This window comes from Coenobita brevimanus, chromosome 75 (genome assembly GCF_032717465.1).
Source record: "Coenobita brevimanus isolate Jiangsu-jjx chromosome 75, ASM3271746v2, whole genome shotgun sequence".
In the NCBI taxonomy this organism is placed as follows: Eukaryota; Metazoa; Arthropoda; class Malacostraca; order Decapoda; family Coenobitidae; genus Coenobita; species Coenobita brevimanus.
The window spans coordinates 3885586-3899916 of NC_137028.1; the positions used below are offsets into that span (position 1 = coordinate 3885586).

General features: G+C 41.9%; 1 protein-coding gene across 1 annotated transcript in view; it reads right to left on the minus strand.

The window, feature by feature from the left end:
- The window catches only part of LOC145408002 (uncharacterized), a 65930-nt gene extending 55371 nt beyond the window's left edge, over positions 1-10559 (minus strand). The window contains exons 1-2 of the mRNA XM_080278806.1: positions 10288-10559; positions 1793-1864 (exon numbers count right to left, since the gene is read on the minus strand). Coding sequence (XP_080134932.1) covers positions 1793-1864; positions 10288-10476 — 261 coding nt within the window. The 5' untranslated portion in view covers positions 10477-10559. The remainder of the gene's footprint in view (positions 1-1792; positions 1865-10287) is intronic.
- Positions 10560-14331: the final 3772 nt, after the last annotated feature.

The window sequence follows — 14331 nt, forward strand, 5'->3', positions numbered from 1 at the left end:
GGGCTGACCATTGCTAATTTTATTATACACATACAGTACTGTCAGTGTTATAATGCATTTATTTCCTGCCTGTAATGCATAATTTGTTTACATATTTTCTCTGCATACCAGGTATTTAAGGACTGTGTGATAACAGTGAGCCCAAGATTTATTACATGTCATGTCAGCTTAAGACTTAACTATCAACTAACAAAGGTGAGTTAGGATGAGACACGGGATGGTGCTTGTGCCATCCTCCCCTCCCCTCTTCCCTTAATATACAGGGGTAGGAAGGGGGGACTCATGAGCAGACAATAGTGCTTCTTAATACACACACATACTGCATTAGCTATACTTGTCCCCTGTTCCAGTTACAATATTATTTTGGCTACCACCAGACTGATTTACTCAAGTGAGAAAAATTCTCTGCATCCACCAGTAAGAAAAATTCTCTGCATCCACCCAACTTAAAATTTACCTCAGTTAACCTTATCAGTGTTGTGTAACATTTAGCTACACTCCATCTAATGCCACTTCAGGAATTCCTGAGCACTAAAATATGAGAAATAGAATTAACCTGACGAGTGCAAGACAGAGTTCCTTCTGTATTTGTGGGGAAGTGCAATCAACAGCTCAGACGGTGTCACAGACACCTACATATCAAATTTTCCTGCCACAGCCAAGAAAAACATGTGCTGTCATATCTTGGTAGGAGTCTTCCTTTTGTCACACCTTCTCGGTTTCACTCTTGATACCTTGGATCATAGTAACACATCATCCTTGTCTGAAAACATCTTCTAACAATGATACACGTACTCAATTCAGCAACATCACTCACACTACTACATCCAAACAAAGACTAAATTTTTTTCCCTCATTGTCATATGCCCTGTATGTATAATAAAACATGTACAGTAACTGCAATGAAACAAGATCTGCATAAACAGAAATTCATTTTACTCATTACTTAACACACTAAGGGAATGTTCTGTGGCAGGTAACTGTGTACTCCATGGGTTGACTACTGCTCAAACTCGCAAGTCACACACTGGGGAGTGTTCTAAACAGGGCTGTGGAGTCAAAGTCAGTCAGAAGCAATTATGGTGATGCTGGAGTCTGAGTCTGAGTTGGAAGAAAAGTCCTAAGTCTGGCTCTGATCACCAGTATTGAAATTATAAACAAGTTGCAGATGTAATGTGGAACTACTGTCTTTCCAATGACAGCTCCTTCAGTTTAATTTTTTGTTGCTGATGATGTTCTATTTCTTTTATTTTCCACATTTTATTTAGCACTTGTTTGTTGTTCTCCTGTTCTTCATATATGTCAATCATAAACATAGGTGATGCCATCTGTCAACAGAATGACATGAACAGAATGTAAAAAGACACCACAATCAGCAGATTTCCCAGTGAATGAATGTCTGTATAATTTCTGGATTCTAAATTCTAGAGGAGTTTCTTTAATATGAAATTACAGTACTAGGAACAAAATGGTTAAGTGATATGGAATTGTCTGCCAGTGTCTGTAAGCTGTGAGGTGAGAATTCTGAGCATGTGCAAGTAAGTGAAGACCCATCATGGCAAATTTACTGTACGACAGCCAACGGGGCAGAGTCAAGAGTTGGAGTCAAACACACAAGAAATCAAGGAGTCAGAGTCAGGTGTTTTGGATACCAACTCCACAGCCCTGGTTCTAAAGCAGGTAACTGTGCCACTCCATGGGTTAAGCGTTCTCCTACTGTACTCACGAGTCAAATAATATACATCTCAAAAAACAATATCAGCAGGGTAGGTCAGTCTTTATTGGCACATACCTTGTCACCTTCATCATCACTGTAGCTGACACATATATTTTCTTGGTGATTCATGCTCAGGAGATTCTGAAACTGAAACACACACAAAATTAATGCCTTATGTTCCTTTACTTAGTGGTAGGTGGGGGCACTCACCAACCACTCACTTGATGTAGTGCTGCTCTCGGGTGACTGACGATTCCTCTCTTCCTTCATTCCTTCCGTCCTCTTCTGTCTTTCTTTCCTTCATTCTTTCCTCATCCTTCTGCCTACGGGTGACTTTACACTCCCTCTTCTGTCTTTCTTTCCTTAATTCTTTCCTCTTCCTTCTGCCTGTGGGTGACTCTACACTGAGTGACAAACCAAATGGTTTTCTGTACACCAGGAAACCATTTACTACGCTGGGAGGTAACCACATAACTAAATTATGGCACTTGGTGATTTAGTGGATAATTGTGGCGCTCCAATTGGATTGAGCAGATGACGGTTTATATCCAAGGGTTGGTTGGGGTTATTGATCATATAATGTCACTCAGGGATGAATGAGGCTGGTCATTCTCATCTTAAACGTCAGAACCAACTTACCTAGCCCCGGGCTCCTACGCTCCTCATGGGGCAACGTAGGATTGGATGACAGATAGACAGATAGATGGCACCTGGTGGTTCAGTGGATAATTAAGGCACTCCAATCGGACTGAGCCTGTGTAGGTTTATATCCAATGGATGGTTGGGGTTTACTGCTCACATAATGCCACTCAGGGATGAGTGAGGCTGGTCACTATCATCTTAAATGTCAGGACCAACTTCCTCAGCCCCTGGCTCCTACACTCCTCATGGAGCAACAAAGGACTGAATGATGGATGGATGGAATGTAAAGTTGCTCAGGGGTGACAAACTAATCAATTCCACTGTACCTGCTTGATCCCCCCCTCCCCCCACTAAACAATTGCATTCAGCTAGGACCGACTGTCAAGGGGGGAAGTTCACTGTATATTCAGTGGCTTCATGTCTGTCAAAGACATAACCTTATTCTTCTCTACATTCATCTTTAGATTCCGTTTCTTACACACACTCCCAAAATCATTCACCATGCCTTGCAGCTCCCCTTTGTCTTCACTTAACAATACAGTATCATCTGCAAATTAAATACAGGAAGGACCAAACATTGCCCTCACTCATTAGGGCCACTCCAACATCCACTGCTCTACCTTGTATCTCTTTTATAACTCCATCCACATACAGATTAAACAACCATGGAGACATGACACATCCCTGTTTCAATCCAACATTCAGACAGAAAAATTCATTCAGTTCACTATCCACATGCACTGCAGCCTTAACACCCTCATACATACTCTTCACAGCATTCAGCAACTTCCCATTTACTCCATATATTCTTAATATTTTTCACATTCCTTGTTTATCCACACTGTCATATGCTTTCTTCAAATCCATGAAGGTCACATACAACTTCTTTCCCTTCTCTAGAGACTTTTCCACTAAAAAACCTTAGGATCAATATCTGATATACACTTCTTCCCTTCCTGAAACCTCCATGCTCGTCTCCAACTAATTCCTCTGTTATTTCCCTAACTCTATCAACAAGTATCTTACCATATACTTTTCCTGTTACACTAAGAAGATAAATGCCCCTATGATTACCATACACTTTTTTTTCCCCTTTTCCTTTGTCAATCAATCAATCAATCATTTCCTGTGGCACCCCACAGGATGCATAGGGCCTCAGTGAACTCTCTCCACCAATATTAATCTCTTGCCATCTCCTTCAGGTGCCACCAACACTCCTCTCCTGCTTCTCTTTTCATTGTCCTCAACCAGGTTTCCCTCACCCTACCTATACCTTTTCTTCCTCTAGCAGTCCACTCTGGCACATCCTGTATTAAATTACCTTCTTTTCTATACAGTATATGAGCCCTAGCCACTTCCAACGAGACAGTCTCACATATTCATCAACTGGTTCCATTCTCGTAATATCCCATACTCTTGCATTTGTAACTCTGTCTTGCCACTTTACCCCAAGAATCCTTCTCAGTATTTTTTTCTCAAATCCAAATACTTTCTGATCTGTTGCAATTGTACTGTACCATGACTCATGTCCATAAGTTAAAATTGGTCTAACCATGGACTTGAAAATTTTTACTTTAGTATGTACCGAAAGTATATTATTATTCCAAACAGATTTCAACATTCCAACAGCTCACCAAGCCAGTCTAATCCTCTCCTCAATTTCATTGTTTAATGATCCATTAGATGATACAAACATTCCCAAATATTTAAAATTTTCTACATTCGTCACCACATTATTCCCAATTACACAATCGATTTGGTTCTCCACGTTCAAATTAATAATTTCAGTCTTTCCACAAGTTATTACCAATCCCACTTTTTCTCCTTCCTCCACCAGACAATCAAGCACCTTCTGCATCTCGTAAATACTTCTGCAAATCAGTACAATATCATCAGCATAGTCCAAATCCATCAGCTTCTTATTTTCTTTCCAGTTAATTCCTGCACCTATTCTCCTTACAACCTCTCTCATAACATAATCCATAACCAAAACAAACAGCAATGGCAAAAGAACTCCTCCTTGAATCACTCCTGACCTAACTTCAAATGGATCACTCAAAGAACCACCCACCATTACCTTACAAAAAGTACCTTGATGCAGGCTTTTAATAATATTTACAAACTTTTCTGGCATACCATAGAATCTCATAATTTTTAACATAGCTCCACGTGAAACACTATCAAATGCCTTTTCAAAATCCACAAAACGCATACTAAGTGGCATTTTCATATCATTAGTTTGTTGCATCAGATGCCTTACGGTAAAAATCTGATCATTACAACCTCGACCCTTTCTAAATCTCACTTGTTCTTCTCTTAAAATTTTATCAATTACTGGCTCTATTCTGTTCAACAAGATTTTGGAAAAGACTTTTGCAACTACAGGTGTCAAAGCTATCCCCCTTCAATTGCCACACACACTTAAATCTCCCTTTTTTGATATTTTTATAATCACTCCATTTTTCCTTTTCCTTTGTACTGGGAAAAATTATAACTCACTTCCAATCCTCCAGGACTCTAACTTTCTCCCAGGCCAACCTGCACATCTTCCACATCCAATCTGCTACCGGTACCATCTCTCCTCCATGCTCCAGCATTTCACCACACACTCCATCATTTCCTGGGTTTTTTTCCATTGTGACTTTTTTCACTGCTCCCATTACTTCCATCCTACTGATCTCTTCCTCCCTTCTCATCTCCTTCCTCCTCCTTCAAGCCAATCCCCTGCGACTTATACTCACATTATAATTCTCTGTGTTTAACAATTCCTTACAGAGTTCTCTCTGTCTGCCCATTTTTTCTCCCTTCTCCACCAGTTCGTTCGTTTTTAAAGGCTCCAACATGCTTGCATGTGTCGGCCTTGGTCACCTAATGGCGGCTCTCCATGCTGCACGATCCATTGCAGCCTCCCTGTTCAGTCCCTTAACCCTAAGGTCACACTTAATGACCTCGTCCCATGTCTTTCTCGGTCTACCCCTCATAACCCCACCCCCAATATTAACACTTCTCACCTTCCTCACCCAACTATCATCCCCCATCCTCTCCACATGTCCAAACCACCTCAATCTACCTCTCCTCATCACAACACCAATACACTCCAGTCCCATCCTACCTCTCAACTCTTCCATTGTAAACCCAGCCCCTCCAGGCCTTGGACGCAGGGACGCACTGCACATCCACCTAATCATTGTCATTTCTGTACGTCTGAGCCGGCGAATGTCTTCCTCCTTCACTGCCCAGGTCTCACTGCCATACAGCATTACACTCCTAACACACGCTGCATACAAAGACCCCTTAGCACGTAGGGAGAGCCCCCTCAATGTCAGGAGAGGCAAGAGCTCCCTGAACTTCTTCCAACCACTTCTCACCCTAGCCACAGAGCTAGCTCCAGCCCCACCTCCAGCACACAACATGTCTCCTAAATAACAAAACTCTTCCACACACTCAAGAGATTCACCAGCAAGTTCAATTCTTTCACGTCTGACAATCTCCACCTGCTCACCCCGGCACCAGTAATCTACCATTTTTATCTTTCACTCCCCTGCAACCGTATGTTCTTTATCACGTTGTCTTGCTCACTGAACCTCCTTCCAAAACATTTTCTTACATTTTCTCCACTCTACACCCAAATTCTTTCCATACTTCTCACTACTCTCTTCTTAATCTCTCTTGCTACTCTCTTCACTTTCTCAAAAATAACTCTCTGTTTTGTCTCTCAACTTCCTCCATGCCTCTGCTTCCTATCCACTCACTAAATGCTTTCTTCTTTTGTGCCACAGCTTGTCTCACCTCTTCATTCCACATTCTGTTCCTTGCACCCTCTTTCATCTTTTCTTCACTTCACACACCACCTCATATGCTGCACTATTTCTTTCTTTGAATGCCTTGCACACACCTTCCACCTCCCCCATCAGCTCCAAATTATTTTTACCTAATCGTTCCTCAACTTTGCTCTCACATTCTGCTTTTATTCAATCATCCTGCAAACTTTCTACCCTCTTTGTATGGACTGCTTCCTCCTGCCCTTTTCCCCTTCTTATCATCCATCACATTTGTACCTCAACTGTCACCACCACCAAGTCAGAGAGTCCATATCCCTAACCTCCGTATGCTTTCACATCCAGCACATATTTTCTCATTCCCCCTTCTATGCACACATATTCAACCACTGTCTTCTATTCATTCTGCTAACCACCCAGGAACCCACCCTTCTCATCACTCACCATATACAGCTGTGGATCATTTTGTGTCTATGGAGGGTACTGGCTATCACCAATCCCCTTCTCGCACAAATATCCAGCACTCCCACTCTCACCTACTTCTGCAGGCACACTCCACTTATCAACTACTCCATCCACCTTCACATTCCCTACTATTCCATTCAAATCTCCAATCAAAACATTCTTTTGCTCCTCCCAAACTTTTCCATGCATGCTTCCACATTTGCCCAGAACTCTTCTTTCACTCTGCTTGCATGGTCTTCTGTTGGCATATACACAAACACAACTGCCCATGCTTGTACTCCTACTTTCAATCTTGTCCACACAATCTTTGAACCACGTAATCCATAGTTTCTAATATTCTCCATTTTTTGCACACAATACATACACCTGCTTTTGCCCTCTAATTCTCACGTACTCCTGCACATATACCCAATTCATACTCCCACTCTTACCTCTACATTTGGTCTCACTCAGTTCACATATGTCTACTTTTGCATCCATACTGTAAGCACCTGAACAATCTCTCTCTTTCCCCTCAACCTTCGCATTCCATGTAGCAATCCTCAAGTCATTCTTTGTTTGGTCCTCGGACGTCACCTGTCTCAGGCATACTGCTTGTTGTCTTCATTAGTTGTTTTCTAGGGAGGGGCACTAACTCCCCGCCAACCCACTTGCTGACATAGAGAACACATAAGGGTCAGTTATATGGTTACCACCCAGCACATTAAATGATTTCTTGGCAGAAATCATTTGGATTGTCACTCAACAGTCACTCTGGAGCGGCACTATACTGAATGGATGATGGGTGCCCCCTACAGTATCTGGTGGGGCCAGGATGCAAGTGAATGGGCATGTGGCTCATTCAATTTAGCAAACTTCGATTAATATCTTATTCTACATTATCTCATTCTATAAAGTTTTTTCAGGGCCTCTAGATCCTACTTCACCACACCTTTGGGGTGGGAAAGGAGGTCTGGATGATGACCATAACAGTACTGTACTGCTGCATAATACGGAAGTAAACTGTACATGGCCAAGGATAGAAGCACACAGCTATACCATGCTTAGCAATTCACACATGGTTCTTTACATCAACTCTGTATGAAATAAGAAATACCTATATTTCTTATGATAACCTGGACCATACGATAAAGGATATTCTTATTTAATGAAAGCACAGCTGTATCCTTGTATTTCATATTTATAAAAAGCATACCAATGCCTTGGATTTCATGTTTACTAACTGCACAACTGCATAGGTAGGTATTTAGCACACTTTTATTACAATTCAATACCTTTATCCTTGGGTTAATGGGCATTCTACACATTTTCATCATGATCAACTTATTTGTTTTTTCTGTAATACAGTACCAGTAACCAGAATGACAGAGTAAAACGTTACCTCCTCTACCTCAAGTCGCAGAGGAGAAAGATATGCAAGAATAAGCAAGTGCAGCATATAGCTAAGAACAGCACAAATGAACATGGAGGGCTCAGAAACAGAAGAGGGTGTATACAAGTAATGTAATATTTACTCTAAGAATGCAACTACTGTAGTATCAGTAGTTGAAAAGTGCCTGATGACAGACTTGAACATCCTTTGGCCTTCACTACTTCGGTGAAAGTGTATATGGCAAGGCCGACAGGGGTACCAAGTAAGTTCTGAGAATAACTGTGCCTACAGTATATACTGTAGCTATATGGTTAGTGATAGACTGTTTGGGACAATATGGGCTATAGTGCCTAAATGAAACTGAAAAGGAGTGTGACAGCTCTGTGGTGAGTCACAATGAGATAAAGTTGTCACATTATCATGTCTATTTTATATAAGAAAGTGAGCAAGAACCAACACCTGAAAATAGTTACTGTATCTGATCATGTGCTTAAAAACTGATAACAGCTGAGACAAGATAAGTGTTCAAGCATAGAAATGATGTTACGGTACTGATTTCAAGTGCAAGTATCATGTGTGCGGCTAACAAAACCATTTGAATGGCAGAATTAGGATAAGTAGGCTAATGATGTCTTTGAAGGAACAAAGTTTCAAACAAAGTTACTAAAAGTTATAATGTACAACAAAGAAGTATGGAAGGTAACGGAAAGAAAGAAAAAGTTTTGTGAGAACTAACTATGTCAAGGAGAAAGATTAGGGTACCTGTACTTGGAAATACCATAGCTATGCATAGTTGTGGTGGCCATATAATTTTAAAAAACTAGACCCTGAATTTAGCAGTTTGAATTAATTTTCTAAGAGCAGCAATTACACTACCGGTATGAATTATAAATAAGAAGGGAACACTAAGCTGTATGAAAGTTTTCATCTGAAATAGCAGAAGGCAGATATGTGGGGAACTAGATGCAGACACACTCATGTGGTACCGTACAGATACGCAGGGTGCAGGAAAATAGCATAAAATTATGGTAACTGTTGGCATTACTGTAGTTATTACTGTGGCACTCTTACTTATCTTCAAACTTCACCATATATTAGGCTTTGGGGAACGGACTGTCTAGCTGATGCCCGGTCTGAGACAGCCATCTTATTAAATGTCTTCTGAAGCTTAATCTGTTACTCGTCAGCTTTAACAATTTTCCTGGATCTACCCTGGTCAATTTCACAGGTGCTCTACTGCTCATATAGCTTAGGACAATGAGGCACCAGCATAGTCATTGACAAAACATTCCTACTACTGTATCTACGAGATATTACTCACCTTTACCAAATACCAGAAATTTATGACTGACCCAATGGAAAAATGTGATCTAACAATGAAAACAGCCTATAAACTGCACTCATTACAATGGACTTGTTAGAAAGAGAAGTACAATTCAAACTGTGAAAAAATTATGGTACTGTTTGGTTTGACTCAAAATGGCCTCATGGTTTACCCAGTGAGTTCTACAACACTTTCTCATCAAGTCAGCAAAGATCTGGTATACTCACCAGGTGAGAATACCAGGTCTTCTCTATGGCATTTGCTTCAGAAATGCATCTATGGGGGTTTTATTTTCATCCTGAAAATTCGTTCCTGTGAGCATGGCATGAGGATCTGGATTACATATAGACAGACAGATAGATAGATATTGCCTATATACATATATATAGATAGATAGATAGATAGATAGATATAGATATAGCCTATATATATATATATTTATATTTAAACGCCTTGTCCCCTTTTGTTGTTACGGGCTAAGGCGTTGCCCCTGGGTAGAGGACTTTGGTTTTGAAGCATGTAGCACTCTATGACCAGATGCCCTTCCTGAGGTCTACCAATGATCCTTGGGTGGACTCGAACCTCCGACCCTTCGGTCAGAGCGCTCTAACCCACTGGCCACACAGCAGCTAAGATAAATAAATAGATAAATGGTAAATATTTAACAAAGCCACTACTAAAATTTGAGTATTTTGTAGTGGCTTCTGCTTGTCTCATTACTCCTGACATTTCCACTGCTGATTAACTTTCTCTCCCTTTAGGTTCATTAATCCCCCTTGGGGATCATTAATACCTCCCTAAGTTATCTGCGACAGAAGTGACACGGTGTTGACACATGATACACAAACTGAAAACACAGAAAATGCCTCAATTCTTGTCGTGGCTTCTGCTAATTATAACCAAAGAATACAAATGAGGTGACAATAGGTTCCTGTCACGTACCTAAATTAGGCCTAACAATTAACATGCAGTACTGTAGGATACATACAAGATAGGACTTGAATTTCTTCCAGTCCAGCTCTGATAGGTCTTGATCCATCAATCCTAATTCACCAATGGTCTTGCCGTAGAACTGGATTGAGAACACGACAGCATCTGTTTCCGTCTTGCTTGTGATGTTTGCGGAGGCCATGGTTGCTGGCGTGCCATCACAAGCTCGCTCAGGTGACGCGGCCATCCCACCATTATTTCTTCCTGTCACCACACCTCTCTCCGTGTTTCCCAATTCGGTCTCTTCGAATTCGCCATTGATGCCGTACTTCATCGTGTAGGTATTACTGTTATGACAATTATTAAAGACTTGTACTAACGCACCAATTGAATACCCCGAGAACTACGTCGTACTGCTTCCCGACACAAGCTCCATTTGTGACTGGAGATGCATCCGATTCGTTGGGTAGCCAAACACTACGTGAAATGACTTGATGTTATTTTCCATTTCCTTCGTTGTACACGGGAATGGACTGTCTTACGTTACTGTACGAAACGTTGCCATGAAGTTGTTTAAAGTTTAGCCATGGCGTTTGCACTAAATTATAGCTTAAACGGAAAACTCTACGGATCGAACAAAAGCAACCTGAAATTGGTACGCATGCGCACAATTATCAGCTGTTCACTGTAAACAAACAAAGGCACAGATGAGGGTATTTAAATGACTCAAGTTGATTAATGGACCCAATAATAAGACAGTGAATTATGTTTTTACTAATTCCTGCCATCTGCATTTCTATTGAATACTGATTACACATGGTTACTACACAGGACATTCCCACAGTTGCCAGTTACGAAATAATCGTTGATGGAATAATGTGAACATTTCGCCTGAACGCTGCGTCTTATTGATTACTGAAGTTGGAAGTAGTTGTCACTTGGCGGTGACGTCGGTTTAACTGTTGAAAGCATGATGATAGGGCTTGTGCCTGTCCATGCTTGTAATTGTTACTTCCCGAGTGAAGAGGGGGAATGAGATTGGCTGGTGAACATTATTAGTTGATTATTTTTAAAGCCATCTCGATACTGAGAATGTTGCATCTTGCTGTCATGTGGTATGAGATGACAGTCAATTATATTTCAAACCTGCACTGTCTACTGATTGATTAACCTAGCAACGCGGGTTTCCTAATGGCTAGTCATATCTCACTGACTCACTCTCACAGTCCCTGTCTAAGCTGATGCAACCCAAGGGCTCTACTGATGTCATTTTTATTTATTTTTTTAACGCTCGATCATAGTTGTAGCCTACATTATGTACAGTACTAGACACCTGGACAGCTATTTTAACAAGTAGTTTACTAGATGTTTTGTGCGGCCCAAAAATGGTAAAACGGAAACTGTTCTAGAGGAGGGCATAAAGTCACTCCGTGCATACACCCAGGCATGATCGGTTTGGAAGTGGATGGGTTTACGTGAAAGTAAGCCGCTTCCAGGCTGCCTACACTACTGGATAGCTGGTTTGTTTTCGTCTGACGGAACTTGGCCATTCCCACAGTTTGAATATTTAGGTCGTGGTTGCATGACATTCTGCGAACCTACTGTAGTTATGACACAGAAGAGTGTTTTTGGTTATAGTCAAAGTTATCCTGGCTACACTTGGCCATGAATTAAGCTGGAAAGGGACCTTTATCTATCTATCTATTGCCAGACCCCTTAATCCCGTATGGGGTGGCCACAAACAAATCGCCTCCACATGTCGCCCTGTCCCCCACCATTTCACTGCCCTGCTCCCAGCTCCCCCCTCCCCCCCATATATCTCTCCATCCTCGTCAGTCTCTCACTCTCTACCCTCTCCACATGGCCAAACCACCTCAGTGTGTTTCTCCTAACGCTTCCTATCACACTCGCATCCACATCACAACGCTCCTTCACTTCCTCATTTGTCAGTCTGTCTTTCCATGTGACTCCACATTCTCCTGTCAAATAATTCATTTCCTCCGCTCTCACTCTTGACATCTGTCCCTCCAACAAGGTCCAAGCTTTGTGACACATAGGTGTCACAATACTGTCATGTAGAAACTTTTTCACTTCCATGCTCACTTCCCCGTTTCTTATCACTGCTTTCAAGGAACCAGCAACCTTTCTTCCCTGTTGTATCCTTTCAAGCATTTCACCCTCCCAACCTCCATCCTTACTCATCACACTTGTTGAACGAAAGGCAATGATAGACTACGTGTGTGTGGATGAGCGAATGAGAAGACAAGTGTTGGATGCAAGAGTGTGGAGAGGGTGGGGGAATGGAGTCTCGGACCATCACTTAGTGATGGCCAAGGTAGAGCTGCAAAGAAAGTGGTTGAGGAGACGAAGGGGAAGACAGGAGGAAGCAACTCCTGTGAGAAGAGTGGAGAAATTGCAAGATAGTGAGAAAATGACAGAGTATAAGAGCATAGTGGAAGAAAGACTGGGAAGGTATGAGCTAGAGCAGATGGAAGGGGTGGAAGACGTAAGATATTCAAGGAAGAGATAGGCGCAGCGTGTGAGGCGGTTTGTGGAGTGAGGAGGAGATGCAAGGGTGTGCAAGGGACAGCATGGTGGAATGATGAGGTGAAACGAGCTGTGGAACAAAAGAAGAAGGCATATAGTGAATGGTTAGCGAGTAGAGGTAGGGGAGAAGATGAGAGAGAGAAGAGAGAGGTATATGTGAGCAGGAGAAGGGAGGTTAAGAGACTGGTGAAGGAGAGTAAAAAGAAAGTGGATGAAGAGTTTGGGAGGAATCTGAGTGTGAAATGGAGGGAGAGTAAGAAATTGTTTTGGAAGGAGGTAAAAAAAGTAAGGCAGTGTGAAAGTGGATATAGTAGGGGAGTGAAAGATAGGAATAATAGATTGTTGGTGGAGAAGAGAGAGAAACTGAGAAGATGGAAGGAGCACTTTGAGGATTTGTTGAATGAAGAGAGTGAGAGCAGTGCGAGTATAAGTGGTTGGGGAATGGCTGGGAGAAGAAGAGATGAGAGGAGGGAGGAAGAGATCAGTAGGGCGGAAGTAGTGGAAGCGATGAAGAAGATTAAGTTGGGAAAGGCCCCAGGAATTGATGAAGTGTGTGGTGAAATGCTTAGGTATGGGGGTGAGATTGTTAAGGAGTGGATATGGAAGTTGTGTAGATTGGCTTGGGAAGAGGGAAGGGTTCCAGAGGACTGGAAATCAGGTATAATTGTTCCTTTATACAAAGGAAAAGGGGAGAGAGAAGTATGTGGTAACCATAGGGGTATTTGCCTTCTTAGTGTGACTGGTAAAATATATGGTAGAATACTCATTGATAGGGTTAGGCATATGACAGAGGAGCAAGTTGGAGAAGAACAAGGGGGATTTAGGAAGGGAAAAGGGTGTGTAGATCAGATATTTGTTCAAAGATGTTTAGTGGAGAAGTATCTAGAGAAGGGAAGGAAAGTGTATGCTGCCTTCATGGACTTGGAGAAAACTTATGACAGAATAAATAGGCAAGGTATGTGGAAGGTATTAAGAATATATGGAGTGGAGGAGAAATTGTTGAGTGCTGTGAAGAGTATGTAGGCTACGAGGGAGCTAGGGCTACGGTGCGAGTGGATGGTGAGCTGAGTGAGTTCTTTGATCTCAGTGTGGGTCTGAAACAGGGTTGTGTGATGTCTCCATGGCTGTTTAATATATACATGGATGGGGTTGTAAAGGATGTGCAGGGTAGGACAGTGGATGTGGGGGTGGCTCTAATGAATGAGGGTGAGATTTGGAAGCTTCCGGTGTTGCTGTTTGCTGATGATACAGTACTGTTGAGTGAAGATGAATGGGAGTTGCAAGGTTTGGTGAATGAATTTGGGACAGTGTGTAGGAGGAGGAATCTGAAAGTTAATGTAAACAAAAGTAAAGTTATGGTGTTTGAGAGGAATGAAGTCACAGAGTGTGCAGTGAGGCTGGATGGTGAGGATATAGAGAATGTGAGTGCATTCAAGTACTTGGGTAGTGTGATGAGTAAGGATGGAACTTTGGGGGATGAAGTGCGTGAAAGGGTACAGCAGGGAAGGAAGGTTGTTGGTATCCTGAAAGCAGTGATGAGAAATAGGGAGGTGAG